Source organism: Tiliqua scincoides, chromosome 7 (genome assembly GCF_035046505.1).
Source record: "Tiliqua scincoides isolate rTilSci1 chromosome 7, rTilSci1.hap2, whole genome shotgun sequence".
Lineage (NCBI taxonomy): Eukaryota > Metazoa > Chordata > Lepidosauria > Squamata > Scincidae > Tiliqua > Tiliqua scincoides.
In genome coordinates, this window is record NC_089827.1 from 3,731,492 (window position 1) to 3,745,904 (window position 14,413).

Here is a 14,413-nt window from a genome sequence, read left to right on the forward strand (position 1 = left end):
GAGCGGTTTGGCCAGTGGGGGTCGCACGATGCCCGCAGAAGTGTGCCGTGACACCCAGTTTGGGAACGTCCAATTTATTACTTTGGGCATACCACAGTTAACCTGTTGGCCGTTGTGTAATGGTGTGCATTTTGTGATAAATACAGCTGTTGTGATCTAGTGTTGTTATATGCACAGCCAATGCAGGAGTCTGTGCAGCGGTGCAGACCCCTTAGGGGGAATATTGCCAGCAACTTCTCTTCAGTTAATGTTATCAGTCAAGATAGGTAGGGGTTCAGCACATAGGTGGAGGTCACTCCTTTCCACTCTGTCATAAACTTTGGATTGCAACAAATGCATCCAAGATATTCAAACAGAAAAATAGGCAAAAAGGGGAGAGGGAGTTCATGGCATTCATCACAGGAGGTAAGGCTGCTCTGCAGAAGTGCAGATCCCATTAGCATGACTGCACTACAAGGAAGAATAGCAAACTGTGGTTTGCTGTGAACCAGGAAATTAGGGAGGGTATGGGAGCATACAAAAGGAAGGAGAAAGCAAAACCGAAGACAGTCAGACCATGGTTTGGTGTTATGTGTGAACAGACTCACTAAAAAAACAGAAGATTCTTTAAAAAAAGAACTCTATCTTTGTTGTTTTGTTATTTTTGTTCCTCTTTCTGCCACATGGTTGCATTATTATGCAGGACTATGTAGTATCCATTAAGGCCCTCTGAAGCATTATTTTAGATATTCCCCAGAGCTACTGTTAAAACATAATTCTGCAGTGTTGTGGCTTCGTTTACAGTGTTTTACAGTTAACAAAACAGAACTTCAGTGCACTAAAGTCTGCTTTGGTGCACTGAGACATCACCAGTGATTTGTCAGGAAGCAGAATCATTGTTTGACTTAAATTTGGTTCAAGGAATTGAAACCTTGGTGGAAGCTCCCAAGAACAGAAGGGAAGTGAATGATGAATAGAAACTTAAGTGCTCTCTCTCTGGTTACTCTGGTGCTGATGGATTCTACAAGATCTTAGAGCAGTGATGTTCAACGTTTTCATCTTGCGGCACACTGTCAAGGCACTAAAATGGTCAAGGCACACCATCAGCTTTTTGACAATTGACAAGGCACACTGTGCTGTCAATGGGGGCTCACATCCCCCAATGGTCCTATTGATAAATGACCCTCTCCCAAATTCCCATGGCACACCTGGGGACCATTCGTGGCACACCAGTGTGCCACAGCACAGTGGTTGCAAATGGGTGTCTTAGAGGCTAGGGAAGAGCAGACAGTTTAATTCAACACCAGCATTACTCCTTCTAAAACCAAGGATACCAGATCCTTGCAACATACTTGAAAAATCTTAGAATGTCATCACTAAGTATGTCAAAGTTTGAAAAAGTTCAAGGTGCACTTAATCCCCAACATAACTCCTTCCACATGAGTAATTCTCATTAGTTCCAACTGCACTTGCACAGGTCATGCGTCCAAGGCAGTGGTTCTTAAACTTTTAGAGGTCCTAGAGACTGCTGCCTGATTTATAAATGCCAAGGGGTGTGTCTATAATGGTGATTGGGCAGCAGTGCTTCCCCCAGTAGAAGCTTGTTTAACCCTTGATGTACATGGCCTAATCTGACCTGTCAGTTTCACGAGTCACCAAAAACTGGGTCATGATCCACTGGTGGGTCCCAGACTCAAAGTTTGAGAACTGCTGGTCTAATGAGTTATCATCACTGAAACCTTACAATCACAGCAGAAAAACCACAAACATCCTGTCCTGCTTTGAGGAAAAATAGTTACTTTTTTTTTTTTTTGACCTTTATACCTAGTTCTTTCTCTTCCCAGAAACTCTCATCACCACCAAAATACCCTCAAGTCCCTACAATTGCAGACATCCTCCACAAGGATAGGATTGGGCCGTTGGTCAGCCAATTTGGCCCACTGGTTTCAATGGTGTAGAAGTACAAATAATTCTAGTTAGTATTCACAGCGTGAGGTGACAGGCAGGGACTGTATACATCACTGTATAGCATCTAGTAAACTCTATCCCAGTGGTTCTCAACGTGGGCCATTATGCTCTGTAGCGGGACACGTGGAAAAAATGGAACATCTAAGGGACCACCCAAACTTAACTGCTAGGTGTATGATGACTTTGTAAATCCTCTCATCTCATTTCTGTGCTAATTTCAGCAGGATAATTATCAAACATTACTATAGTTTACACTTACAGAACATGCCTCAATGAAAAAGGCAGTCTATAATAAATTAAATTTTGTTGACATGAGAAAGCAACCATGATGCATTAAACGCTTTGAGGTGGCAACTGATACATTCAAGGGATGTGTTTGGCATCAACCTGTCTCAAACTGGAAGCACCCCAGGTGCATTTGAATATTCTTTTTTCCCAATGCAAGGTATGATTTGAATGTTTTCGCTGTTCTGGGAGAAAGAAAAATTGTATTTTATCGCTTTTCCCACTTCTTGCCTTATTAAATCTGGCTTTAGGTGGCAGTTTATCTACTATCAAAAGCTTGTAATCACCTTGATAGTGTGAAGAAAAGTGATCTTCGTTTGTTACCAATAAGGCTGCAGCTAGATATCAAAAAGTTTTTATCAGCCCCAAGGATCACACTGAATAAAATGCCAATCAAAATATTTTTGGTTAGCAGGCTGAATGCTGCTACTATACAGTTTAGGTCTTCATGATTTCTCTTTGTTACTTAGGTATAAAGTACCGATTGTTAGAATAAGCAGTGCAGATGGTAAAGTACCTTTTCCTTCAACTAACAGCAGACACAAGGGGTCACAGATAAATAAGGCTCAGAATGGTATAAGAGCAAAAAAAAGCTGAGATACCCTACTGTACACTCTTTTGCAAATAATAAAAGATTGCTCTGGATTGGAGCTATTACAGGTGGGGCCTCGGTATCCATGAGGGATCCATTCTTGGACCCTCTACAGGTCCAAGGCTGCATCCGCCTGCAGCCTCTGTGGGCTTCAGAATGAAGCTCAGAGGCAAAAAAAAACAACTGCTGGTTTCCCTCAGGAAACTGGAAGTGACGTTTTAATGCCTTCTAAGGCAAGTTCAGGGAAGCCTTTTAAGGTATTCTGAGGCCCTGGAAGGGCTTCTCCAAGCCTCAGAATGCCTTAAAAGGCATTAAAATGTCAGTTCCAGTTTCCTGAGAGAAACCAGCAGTCATAGTTTTTTTTGCCTCCAGGCGTCATTCTGAAGCCTGCAAAGGCCATGGGGGGATGCGTGCGATGCCTGTGGGTTTCAGAAAGCCCTCTAGAGGTGATCAGAGTACAGCTCCGGTCACCTTTGGAGGGTTCAGGTTGAGCCAAGGCTGGCGCATCATGGGTCTGGGGGATCCATGTTAAGCCAGATCCACCAATATAAAATTAACAGATGAACAGGTATATGCAATCCTATTATGGAATTCAATATTGGGTCCCAGAATTCAAGAGGATTAGTTAGTACACCATTTCCAAAATCAGCCTACTGCAATGATTGCTATTCATAAAAAGACCTTTGATAAAACGAATTGTAACTGATGAGTAATTTAGACGTCTCTTAACTTTTTCCTGAATGGCTATGGCTAAAATCATCATTATTTGGGGAGGCAATGAACTTTAAATTATATACTGCTTCCCTGTTGCAACCCCATTTTACTTGTTTTACCCTGACAAAACAAAGTTACTGATCTGCAAAATCTAATTCATCAAAACAAAAATGTTGTAAAACACACAGACACCTGCATTACAGCATGTTTCAGTCTGGCTTTATATCAGTCATAAACATCTCTAGTTTCGGCACCTCTTCAAAATAAATGCACACCGAAGACTGCATGCAGTCTAGCATTCAATTTTATGAAACTATAAAGTTCTTCACTGTTAATTACACAGATAAATGTCTCATCACACATTTGGTTACCCGAATGGCATAATTAGTTTTCTGCATTAACCTTTCAAAAGCAGAATCTGAATTTCAAGTTAAAAACCGCAGTAAAATTGTTTACAACAGGCTGATGTTTCCCCGTCCTTGTGGAAAACAATGCATTCTACTAAGATAAGACTAAAATTATGTATATACAATGACTCTTTAAGAACTCCAGAGAATACTCTAGAATTGTCTCTTTTTCTAACAGCCCTAACAGCTCTGTGGAGCCATGGGGGCGAGACAGAAATCCACCCCCTCCCCAATAAAATAAAACAAAATTTGCTGGAACAGAAGTGACTATGCTGCACAACTACAAAACACAGAACTGCCAATATTTCTCAGGAGAACATACTCTGTGTGTGCTCACGCATCTACACACATACATTTTTTGAGGCCAGTGGAAACAGCCACTTTTACACTTGTATGCAATGTAATGTGTGTTCACATTCAAGGTTCAAAGCAGAATGGGCCAACTACAGAAGGATGGATCACATATGGAAACAATACAAGAAGGGTTAGACCCAGTCTTTACACCCTTTTACTGCTATGTACATCAGAAACATTACAAACAGATCCAGAATTCTTCCTCTACATCAGTGGTCCCCAAACTTTTTCAGCTGGTGACTCCCTTGATCTACTGAGCCACTGGCCACTGCTCCCCATTAGGGCAACAATCCTATTCATTGTATAGGGCAGCGAGTTTTTTGCAAGATTCTGCAGCTCCCCAGGCTGGCTTCTGTGGCTCCCTGGGAAGCCACAGCTTACAGTTTGAGAACCACTGCTATACATGCTTATCTTAGTATCTCCACTGCCATCACAGTTACCAACTCTGGTGACAGCTGCTTCCCCCAAACCAGCCATTTTACCAATTCTGGTGGATGGCAGTATGATGACATGGCTGGTAAGTGCAACACTGGAGAAAAAGGTTCATGTGCACCAAGAACAATGGCTAGCTTCATCTGAAGGACTAGCAATATCACACCTACTTTCAGATACAAGTAGCAGCAATGAAATACAATTAAATAATAATGACTGTGCCATTAGCATTCTTAGCTTAGCATTCTTCTGTACTGGAGCAGGTATGATTACTGGGATATGAAGGGACAGAATCACAGCTGGAGCAACCATGAAAATTTGCTGATAAGTCCTATCAGTTAGGCATATGATAATATTTCAGTATTTTCTTTACACATTTTGGACAGCTGATTCAATTTAATTTTGCCATGGTTAAGATAAGTGGCCTGTCTGCAGAGGAGAAGGGGGACATTACATTAAGACAACACATTAATCCCACCCATGGCCAAAGCAAAACCATACAAACAGTAGCTTCCTGGAAATTGAAATCCAGATGTCAAAGACGTAATACCCCAATTACACCAACCATTGCCAGTGAAGCATGCCAGCAAATGTGCAATGTAAATGGTTTGAGTACCGAGCTGCAAAACTGCGTAGTCAGCATCTGGCTCTCTGGGTGAGTGATAATTAGCACTGTGTGTAGACACTAATAAACATTTATGTCTCAAATTACAACGTTCTGAACAAATGTTAATAAAAGATATGCTGGTGTTCTGCAAAAACAGAAAGACATTGGAAAAGATTTCCTGTCATACAATGGAAAGTGTTTCCTGGGTGTGTGTAGTTAATTCTCACACATGCACTCCCTTTCCACCACCAACACCTACAATTTGGCATTTAGAAATTAATCAACATAGGAACATACCCAAATAAAATGGTTGCGCTTCTTTGACCTCCCCGTTAACATCGTTGCTGTAGTCGGAAATCTTGTACGCCTCATGATGATAATCTGGAAATTAAAATAATAATGAAAATTAAAAATCAAGTTAGCTGGAAAAAAAGGAAAATGTTTCAACAGTTTTATCTCATAATCTACCAGTGTTATCTGCCATTTTATTTTTTGCACATCAGATTAGTCAGAGAAAATGTGTTCTATGTCAGCATTCCCCCCAAACAAATAAAACCCTCTGCTTCTGCTAAAGGCACTTAACCAAAATATTTTTCATATTTTAGCAAACAACTATGTCTGGCCTTCACTGTGGTGTTCATTTTCACAGCAAATTAACACACCAGATGCCAACTATCTGAGTTCTCATCTTACAGAATACATGTAATTTTTTTGTACAGAAATAAAAAGTTTACCATCATTAAAGAACTACAGAAATTTGCAGCCCTCACCCCACAATAAAATTAGCAGGAAGCATAAGGAATAACCTTTTAGCTCCTTGGCCTTTTATCCGGGATGGTTGCCAATGAATTCTAATGGGAACAGATCAGGCTCTATGAATGAAAATTAATAGCAATTTCAAATAAAACCAGATCCAGAAGAGTGCAGAGGCTTCCGTTTTGATCAGAGCCACATATTTAATAATAAATTTGCTTCTATGAAGGCACTGAAGAAAAAGAGCAACTATAGCAGTTATTTATAGGGAGATTATATTTTTCAATTTTGTTTCTGACACTAATGCTGGCAAACACCATGACCTTAGGGCAGTGGTTCTCAAACTGGGGCATCACAACACCCTAGCCAGAGAGCCTTGGTCTCTGCCCCCTTAAGGGGCAGGGAGGGGAGAAGGCAGTGACACAATCCACTGGATTGGATCACTTTAAAGGGGCACAGGGGCTTGCTGCCACTCACCAGAGCCTGCAGCAGCCTGCCAGGGGTGCAGGGAGCCCCCGCACCAGCCTCCACAGGGCTCTCCATGCTGCAGAAACCCTCAAAATCATGATCACGACATTTGCAAAACCCTTGCTCCAGATAGTGTATTGCTGACTTGCAGCTGGCACCGGTCTCACCATGGACTGGTGCTGACCTGGCATTGAGTGTTGCAGGCATGCCTTAGAGCACATTTGCAATACTCAGTGCCAGCGTTAGGCCGACACAACAAGCCAACAAGGATTGGGCTTTAAGGGAACTTCAACTGTTTGTAATTACAAGCTTCCAGAATTCTATACCATATTCCATGCAATTTTGATCTCCCTGATGTTTCACCCTCACCCATGAAGGGCATTAATAAAGGTAAGAAGAAATTAAAAGCTGGAAAACACTAAAACCGACAGGACCTAAAACAAACCCTAAAATAGAAGGCTAAAACCTACTAAATGAAGGTTAAAAGCATACATGCCCTAAAATAGAAGGCCTGTCCCTCCAATGTGGGAGTATACTTTTAACCTTCACTTTTGTAGGCGATTTAGCAGGCACAGGTCTGTAGACCCATTGTATCTCTCTTTGGGATTCTTATCAATGAAGGCTGGATGTCCTTTGTAGGATGTAGATGGCAAGTTTTATCTTCCCTTCAAGAGTGTTCCAAATTCAGTGCTTTACTGTTTCCCTATATGGTAACAATGTATACAGGAGAAAGTCGACACTCAACAGGTGTATTCTGGAATACCAACATGGTGGGAAAGGCTCAGCCTGCTTTCTACTTCCAGTGAACCACAGAGTGAGAGTCAAACCCACAGATAACCACTTTGAAAGTACTGACCCCTTTATCTGAACAAATTCCTTCTGTTCTGTGGTTATGTAAGAACGGAACAGAATACTAGGAACAAGTTTTTAGAAAGAAAGATAGATGCACATTGGATGACAAGACCTGGCATTTCTTACATGCAGAATGTCAGGTGAAGGAAGATCAGACAGTTTATAAAGACACGTGAACCTGCGGTGGAAGTGGACTGTGGAGCAGTCAGTGGCAAGAACGGATAACACTCTTAAGATATCACTTTGAAGCTTGGTGCAGCAGCCTGTGAGAGTTTGGAAATGGTAAGAACCAGGTTGATGCTTGTCCTATGAAGGGTAATACTTGGAGAAATGGAGAATTCTATGAGATTATCTCATGGAATAATACTTATAAAAGTCTTATTGAAAAATGAGATTTATGTTAAGCCTGCTGGTGTACACTGCCTTGAGTCCATGAGATGGGTGGTATACTATATAAATATTGACATCCCCCCTCCCTGCAGATACATCCTCCCCCACTCCGTGGATACCAGAAACCATGGATAAAAGTGAACCCTACAGAAAGGGGTTCACAAATCACTCCCCACCATTGTGCAAATGACTTACTGCAGCCTTCTTGTTTTTCTACTGCTTTTCTTTGCTCAATACAAAGGTTAATATGAATCAGGAAGGGTATAGAGGACTGAAAAGACCTTAGAGCTTACCACAGAGCTTAGTGTCACATTCTTTTCAGTCCTCCAACCCCTTCCTGTTAGCACAGGGGCATGTGTGCCCCTAGTGGCACATGGACACTTTCTAAGTGGCACATGCCAAGTTGCCATATATAGAATTTTAATGTCAGGGAGTTGACTCACCTTTTTTTTAAGCCATGCGCCCTTGTGTCAGCATTAAAAAGTTTCTTTAAATTAAAAGGTCTTAAGCCCCCCCCCCCCCACTGAAAGGACTCTATAGGGAGCTGTTCTCAGCTCCAGGGGGAGGGAGCTACAGGGAGTACTGAACACAGAAAAACAGGTGACAGACAAGAAGGCTCCAGTCAGAGGCTGTTAAGGGCCCAATCCTATCCAATTTTCCAGTGCTGGCGTAGTTGTGCCAGTGGGGTGTGCGCTGTATCTTGTGGTGAAGGGGCAATCACTGGGACCTTCTCAAGGTATGGGAACATGTGTTCCCTTACCATGAGGTTGCATTGCAGCTACACCAGAATTGGAAAGTTGGATAGGATTGGGCCCTAAGTCATTTGCATGATAGGGGGATTTGTGAACAGGGAACCTGCAGATACACGGTGACACCTGTACTGTAATAAATAAAATAATAAAAGATCTGTAGCCTGCTATGCTACATACAGAGAAAATTTCTACCTCCCCCCCCAGGCAATATGGAATGTCAAATGCAATTGCACAATGTACTTTTAGTTCTGTATTACAATAAATGACCCAAAGGAAACAGGGTGTAGAGCACACAGGCCAAGTGCAATACACAATATCGTTTTCCTTGGCTAGGAAATAGGCTTGCATTGAAAAGTATGAAAGTGTGACTACATTAGGTGCTTGAAAGGTTCCTTGCATTACAACAGAAATAAAGATTTCTGTATGTTAAACTTGTAAAAAAATTAATGCAACATAAAACTTTTAATTATTTCTTTATAGCATGATGATTCTGAGCGGCTAACATGAAAAAAAACAATGCACCAGGCAGCAGATGCATGAAAACTGCCATTTATTTTAGTTGAACACATATACTGTGGTGTTAGGTGCTCTCACTGAAACAAATACACTTTGTACTCCAAGCACCTGAGTTCCAACTGGGGCAAACTAATATTGAGGTAACTGTAGTCTTTGTTCCATCCCATCCAAGTACAGTAGCAAAATCCTTAACAAAACTCATTTCCAGCAATCCTACCTAGCACTTTTGGTACACCAATGTCTACCAGCAGCAGTGTAGGAGTCGAATATGGTAATTCTGTGTCCTAATAAATGTATAACCTGCTAATCTATATTAATAATTACCTAATAAGAGATACTAAAGGTACTGTTCCTAATAAAGGCTTTCTGATTCTTTTTCCCTAATGGACAAACAGAGTTACCTACAATTTTCTGCAGTTGGAAGAAAACTGCATTTATTTATCCAACAGAGGAATTTGGAAACTGGAGAAAAAACACATATCTACCGCCAGAAGATGGGACTTTACACCTTGCGGATTAAAGGCCCTCCAACTACTAGGTTGCACCACTGATCCAGCTTCTATTGACTCCTATGTAATGCATCAAAATTATATCCAGCTTTATAAATAAAAAGAGCAATATGTTTCTCTTTTACTTCTATGCGCTGAAAAGAAGCCTGTGTGCTTCAGCTCACGCTGGAACCAAGTTACTTTCAGACTTTATCAGACTGAAAGTAGGGGAATAGCCATAATTGTCTCTTCATCTTCTTCCCAGAAGCCTGGGGCGCAAACTGAGACCCTGTTTACTACACCGAGTCTGCTTAATCCCTCCTGCAGTCCATTTCAAGATTCTTACAAACTGTAAACTTTGCAGATTTCATGTATTTCCCTGCTGCCAGAAACATTTTATTCTGCTTAACATCTGGCTTGATAAAGAAGCTTGCTCTAAGATTTTGCATTTATTTGGTTGGCCCTAATAAACTTACCAGATACTGTAGTAATTTTTCTTAAATAGACCCACACAGCTACTTATGATTTTTCTGTATTCCAGTGTTTCCTAAAATGCCTTGTGCACCTTCCTTTCTTTTGTCCCAAGGCAATCTTCAACATCGTTCTTGGCTATTTAAAGCACATATCAAGGATAGTAAGGGCAACCAAGAGAAATTCTCTGTGGTTTCTCCATATCTGTGGAACTCTTCCCCTCTGAATCACGAGCCTGTGCATTTTCTTCAAGAAAAAAAACAACTTGCAAACTTTTTGCTCTTGGCTGGTTTCAGGTGGCAACAGTAAACCTCTTGAATTTAAAAGGTAGCTTACTCCAGAGGTGTCAAAGTTGTTTCATACAGCAGGCCAAATAGCATTCATGGCACCTGCTGAGGGCTAGAAGTGATATCATTAAGCAGGAAGTGAAATCATCAAGCGGATGACGGCCAGAAATAAGCACTTTGCTCTCACATAGAAACTCATTATCGGTAAATGATAGAAAAATACTTATATCTTGATAATATTTTCAAGTTGTGGGAGAGCCCAATTATCAAGCTGGCAGAGCCCAGTTATCTCATGGGCCAGATAAAGAGCTTGCATCTGGTCTGTGAGCAATATGTTTGACACCCTTGGTTTAGTCTATCCCATTTCTTGAGGTTGGCCTGGGCTCAGCTAAAAAACAATCCAGACTATACACATTTAAGAGAACAACAAAACATAATACTGCAGACAATGCAACAGAAGGTACTATGGGTGAGTGGCATATGACTCAAGAGATGAGAGTGACACACAATGACTGAACAATGGGGAAGACTCACACAGTCAGTTGTGGGAAGTTTCGCTGCAGATTAGCTTTGACATCAAGTTGACAGTGAAGCCCCGCAAGCTGTTATTTTTGGTGTGGCAACTATTGTGAATTCTTTGACATGTTTCCAACTTATGCTGCTAGTGCAGTTAAACATGTCACGGAGAACCTTTGTTACGTGGTTTCAGCTAGGATACCATGAGCAGTAGTCATGCACCAGGGCATTCACAAGATTGGGCATCATACCAAAAAAATGGTCAGTGTGTGTTGCATGCTATCCAACTACCATCCTGAAGTGGTGAGCCAGCCCTATATCAAGCACAAATCAGCCATGAACTGAATGATGAAGTGTAAAACTGTAGCTAACGCAGTAAATTTTGGGTAACTCATGAGTAATTAGTGAGTAGGATACTCTTAGGGCCCAATCCTAACAAACTTTCTAGCGCAGGCGCAGCTGCAATGCAGCCCCAAGGCAAGGGAACAAACATTCCCTTACCTTGTGGAGGCCTCCTATCTATCTCCTAACTATCCTCCCACCACAGGATGCTGTGCACACCCCATTGGCATGGCTACATCAGGGCTGGAAAGTTGGAGATGATTTTCCTTGCTTGAGATATTGGAGTAGACCAGAAAAGCATTATGAAATCCATGACAGAAAATAAGACTGGTCTGTGATACTGCTATAATGATTCAAGCAGAAAGTGCCAGGCCCATCACTAGGGAACCATCTATTAACATATTACATTTGAAATTAACTCATTTGAAATAAAAATGAAAGCATCAGGCAGAAGTGTCAAATTAACTACATATTTTAAATTTTAAAAATTACTTTGTTCATGATTTGATTAACCAAATGAGTTAACACATAAACTTAAGCAGTGACCACAAGCCATTGGCAGAAGTATTTTACCATGAAAACCAAACATACCCAGCATTAACTTTTCATTATTGAAGGCTTCTTACTTCTTATTTTGTGGAAGCAGACATATACAAGTACACTATGTGGAAGTTAAAGTTGAGAAGGAAAATCTGTCCCATTTTAACTGCCTGACTTCAAATGTCTGCCTGTTTCAAATGTCATTCCTGGCTTGCAACTCTCTAATAACACAGTACTGTACAGTAATCATGTTATAAACATTAATGTGTTATTGACCTAACAAAAAAAGCACACACACAGAAAACCAATACTGGTCAGTTATTGTTTGTCAACCCTAAAGTTCTTTCATTTTGATCTCACAAGTCTCACATCCAGTTTTCCTACAAATCACAAACTGAAGAGAATTATCTGAATATATCTACTGCTGGACCATCAACATAAGAACAACATAAGAACATCAAATCATTACTATTATTTTAGCATTACATTTGAAATTACCTGCCTTGAGCTTATCATGCTGAGCACATAGACAGTTCATGAAGGTACTTGTGTTCAATGCTGAAGATCTTTTCCAGCCATGTTTTTAAGTCAAATTAAATAGTGGAGCAACCTCCCAAGTAGAACACCTGTTATACAACACCAGGGAACTATATATACACACACACCCCTCAGGATGAAAGCGAGAGGCTGCATTTAAAAACATTTTAATGTAATTGTTCTACTTAAAGATCTGTATTTGCCTTCCAAGGAGCTCACAGCCGAAAGAACAAGTTGCATGCCAACAATTCCCCCCTTGCTCATGTACAATTAATTAGCTGCGTTCTGAATGTATGTGCTTACGGCAACCTTTTTAATGCTTCAACGTATCTGTACACAATCCATCCATAAGGAGGGGGGCCAAAAATCTCAATACACATACCCACCATAGGACAGAGCAGGAAAAAAGGGAGATCATCATTCTTCATATATCAGTATTTTGCTCATTTCCTGATTAGACATTTGTGTTCAAATTTTGTCTGGAATACGACCTCACTTTAATGCAACATGCCCTGTCTGTGAGGGAAAACTGTCTAAATTTTATTAAGATGGAGAAAAAAGGATCCATTTGGTGTTCAACACGGATTAGGTAGTTTAAATAATAAAAAGAAAACGAGGCAGGCGTTTAGCAGAGGTGGACAGCAGGGAAGGACACACATTTCATAACATCCTGTTGTTCCTCTCTTGAAAATAACACAACTACATGTATATAAAGTCCTTTTCCCCCTGAGACGAAAACAAATACCACAAACAGACAAAGTCACCCCCTCCTGCCCCCTTACCTTGATTTATCAGTTTAAAGCTCTGGGATTTCCTGCTTCTCTTCCTCTCTGTAAACTCCATAGTGTGGGCAAGAAGGAGGAGGAAGAAAGGAAGGAGAGAAATGGGAAGGGAGAGAGCGGGGAGAGGGCTGGGTAACAGCAGCCACCCAGGCAAGGAGGCAGACCAAGGTCCGGCTCTCTAATCAGCAAAAATGAAACTGGCACTGGTTCCAATTCCGTTCCAAGTTGGTTGCAAGTTGCATTAGAACCGGATCCCATTCGGTTCCAAATCAGATTGGAACTGGATCAATTCGGATTAGAACAGGAGCAAATTTGATTCCAAATTAGATTGGAACTGGATCCAATCTGGATTAGAACTGGATCCCATTCAGTTCCAAGTCGGACTGGAACTGAACTTGGTTCCAAACCGGATTAGAACTGGATCAGATTTGGTTCCGAACTGGATCAGATTCGGTTCCAAACTGGATTGGAGCTGGTTCCAGGTCAGGCTGGAACTGGATCACATTCTGTTCCAAACTGGATTAGAACTGGATCAAATTCCAAATTGGACTGGAGCTGGTTCCAGTTCGGATTGGGACTGGGTCCAATGTGGTTCCAAACTGGACCGGAACTGGACCAAACGTGGCTCCAAGTGGGGCTGGAGCTGGTTCCAGTGGGCGATCAGGACTGGGTCCAGTTCGGTTCCAAGCTGGACGGTGGATCAGGCTCTGTTGCAGGGGGGCTGGAAGTGGCTCCAGCTGGGTCCCAAGCCGGTTCGAGTCCGGCTCCAGCGGGCTGGGGCTGGGGCTGGTTCTGGTGGGGGGGCCTGGCGGGAGAAGCGGCTCCAGCCCCCGCCTGCCTCAAACTTTCGGGGAGCCCGGGGGAGGCAGCCTCAGCCGGGAGGGGAGGGGAGGGGAGCGAGGCTGGCTGAGGCGGCGGCCCGGAGCCACCTGCCGGGGAAGCCGCCGGCCACCCGCAGGCCGCCACCCCGAGGCCGGCTGGGAGCCCCACGCCACGCCGAGGACGCGACGGCGGCGGGCCCCGGGCGGGGGCGGAGGAGGCCGGCCGAGCGCGCCAGTGTCCTGGCCGGGGGGGGGCGGTGCCGCGCTCCCCCCCCCGGCGCGTGCAGCCCGCCGAGGGGCGTGAGGAGCTCCTGGCCGTCGGGGCGTGGGGGAGGGGCGCGCGGGGCCGGCGCCATTTTGTGCCTCAGACCCCTCTGCGCCCCGCAGGCGCCAGTCCTCTGGCCGCCCCTCCCCCGCGCCGTGGCCCCACGCGCCGTGCGCCTGCGGAACTCCTCGCCACTGGGTGTGGCGGCGGGGACTGCGCAGAGGGGTGGGGGGAGAGGCTCATGGCCGCAGAGTGCGGGGCCATGAGGAGGGGCCCACCCAGGCGGCTCAGGGAC

At 43.1% G+C, this 14,413-nt stretch overlaps 1 protein-coding gene across 1 annotated transcript in view; it reads right to left on the reverse strand.

The window, feature by feature from the left end:
* BEND7 (BEN domain containing 7) overlaps positions 1-14,030 on the reverse strand; it is a 44,296-nt gene extending 30,266 nt beyond the window's left edge. The window contains exons 1-2 of the mRNA XM_066634420.1: positions 13,033-14,030; positions 5,636-5,719 (exon numbers count right to left, since the gene is read on the reverse strand). Of these exons, the coding sequence (XP_066490517.1) occupies positions 5,636-5,719; positions 13,033-13,093 (145 nt within the window). The 5' untranslated portion in view covers positions 13,094-14,030. The remainder of the gene's footprint in view (positions 1-5,635; positions 5,720-13,032) is intronic.
* Between the last annotated feature and the right edge of the window lie 383 nt (positions 14,031-14,413).